Raw genomic sequence first — 2706 nt, forward strand, 5'->3', positions numbered from 1 at the left:
CCGTGTAACAATCTTTTTTGAAGTATTAACTTTTTATGATTCAAGCCTGACTTTACAGCACTTTAGGACATCTCTAGAGAAAAATGGTTTCAAAAATTCTAAAAATAAAATAAAATTTCCCAATCTGCCATTCTAGCATGCAGGACAGTTGGAAAAATGCAATGCATACCAGTAAAATTTGAGGATGCCAGAAAGTTTGGGACCACTTAGCTAGTGGAAAGTTTAAAAAAATTACTGACTTAAAAATGATATTTTCCCTTTCTTACCTATACCCATAATTCAGTGTAGCCACTCTTCAAATTTTGGAGTTATTAATTTGTGTTGTACAATTTATAAGTTTGAACTTTCAGAAATTTTGTTTGGAATTTTCTTTCTTTTTCATTAAAGATTGTTTTTCTTGACTTCATGTTAAAATGGAAGAATTAATAATTCCAAGGAACTAAATAGGATAAGAGCTAGTAATCAGGAAAGCTCATGAGAATTTTCTTCTCTAGGGCTCCCATTTGAACAAATATTTTATTTTGATTTTACTATTGTCTTTAGTGCAAGTTTATTCTTTATTATTTATATTGTTTTTTCTAGTATAGAAGTTTTAAATTTAAAAATAATTATACCCAACTATTTAAAATTTTTTTAACATTTTGAACTAATATTAGACTTAAGTTGAAAAAATAGCACAAGAGTTTACTTATATTCCTTGTCCTGCTTCCCCATTAACATCTTACATAATTATCGTATAGTTATCAAGAATAGGAAATTAACATTGGGTTCAATATTATTAACTAAAGAGCTTATTTGGATTTCACTGATTTTTCCCTCTAATTTCCTTTTTGCTGTTCTAGGATCCTGTCCAGGATTGTACATTGCATTTAGCTGTTATTTCTCCTTAGTCTCTTCTGGTCTGTCAACAGTTCCTCAGTCTTTCTTTGACTTATATAACCTTGACACTTTTGAAGGGTACTGATTAGTTATTAAGTAGAATATCCCTCAATTTGGGTTTGTCCAGTGTTTTCTCATGATTAGAATGAGATTATGCATTTTTGGCAAGAATACCATTATTTATATGTATCAGTATGGACTCATGTATATTTATTTTATTCCATGGGTTAAAAGTCAGTACTATTATTGTTCAAGATTTTCCAGTTTTGGCCTTTAGGAGCTCCTTTAAGTTGACTTCTGTGCTCTTTTTGTAAGCCCCATCTTGTTTTGAGCATTCCCTCACTTTCTGGAACCACAAGATACTCCAGGTTCATTTTGTATTTTCCTTACTCCAGTCTAGGAATCAACCACTTCTCCTAGGAGTCCTAGTTCCTTCTACTGAGGAATATTTAGACACCAAAAACCAAACCAAACCCATTGCCATCGAGTCAATTTTGACTCGTAGGGAACTGCTCCATCAGGTTTCCAAGGAGCAGCTGGTGGATTCAGACTGTCGATCTTTTCGTTACCAGCCATGCGCTTAACCACTGCACCACCAGGGCTCCATAGGACAGAGTAGAACTGTCCCATAGGGTTTCCTGGGCTGTAATCTTTGCAGATGCAGACTGCCACATCTTTCTCCTACTGAGTGGCTAGTGGGTTCAAACCACCAACCTTTTGGTTTACAGCTGAGTGCTTAACCATTGCACCACCAGGGCTCCTTGTTTAGACACGAAGACTCAGAAATTTTTTAAGGGTAATTTCTTACTTGCTTCAGTAGACTCGTCATAATGTCTCATATCCACATAGAACCAGAAACAACGAAGAAAACTGAAGAGGAAGACGTTGAATGTGAAGAAGATCTCGCTTTAGCATGTGATTCAGAAAGTCCAGTTAAAGCATTGGAAACTGATATCAGTGAAAATAAAACAGGTATAATGTACTAACTAGTTTTTTTTGAAGAGAGTAGGGTGGTAGTATTACGTATTGTTCTTTGGAATTACATAGAAATTTAGTAAAACTCCAGGGCTTCCACCCTGCTTCATCCTTAAGTAGCTCCCATTTTATTCATTTATATATTTATGAGTTTGCTGAAAGATTTCTTTGGGACAACAGGATCCACTATTAAAAGAAAAACAGCGAAAATCACAGTCATAATAAATACCATCCAGTTTATTTTGGCCTTAGTGCTGTATTTGACTGTATTAGTACGGTGGTCAAAATCAATTTAAGAACAGGATAATATCAAGGGAAAGATAAAGATCCGGCCAGAACTTGGTTTCTTGTCCTATTCCTACCACAAAGAGGTGTGATTTTTTTGGTAAGTTGTTTAAACCTCTCTAGAACTGTTTTTACACACATTGGTTGAAATATACTTTAATTGTAAGCTAAACTGATTGGATCAGATTCAACCAACAGTGAATAGAAATGACCAAAAAAATAAAACAAAAAAAAACCCCCAAACCTGTTGCCATTGAGTTGATTCCAACTGATAGTGACCCTATAAGACAGAGTAGAACTGCTCAGTAGGATTTCCAAGGCTTACATTTTACTGAAGCAGACTGCCACATCTTTCTCCTGCAAAGTGGTAGTGGGTTTGAACTGCTGACGTTTTGGTTAGCAGCCGAGCACTAGGAGGGAAATTTTAATTCATTTTACCGAATAACTTTTCATCCTAAGTGAAGCAGGTGGCAGCAGCCAATTTCTCATTAGAGTTAGGGGTAATGATTCTTAAATATTTTTTTAAGAGGCAGATTAGTAGGAAATCATGATATTCTTTTTTTTTTT

The 2706-nt window shown here is 34.8% G+C and overlaps 1 protein-coding gene across 2 annotated transcripts in view; it reads left to right on the forward strand.

Moving 5' to 3' along the window:
* Positions 1 to 2706, forward strand: part of IMPACT (impact RWD domain protein) — a 35236-nt gene that overhangs the window by 12669 nt on the left and 19861 nt on the right. For both annotated transcript variants that reach the window (XM_023742077.1, XM_023742076.1), the window contains exon 6: positions 1729 to 1851. In XM_023742077.1, coding sequence (XP_023597845.1) covers positions 1729 to 1851 — 123 coding nt within the window. The remainder of the gene's footprint in view (positions 1 to 1728; positions 1852 to 2706) is intronic.

This window comes from Trichechus manatus, unplaced genomic scaffold (assembly GCF_000243295.1).
Source record: "Trichechus manatus latirostris isolate Lorelei unplaced genomic scaffold, TriManLat1.0 scaffold00199, whole genome shotgun sequence".
NCBI lineage: Eukaryota > Metazoa > Chordata > Mammalia > Sirenia > Trichechidae > Trichechus > Trichechus manatus.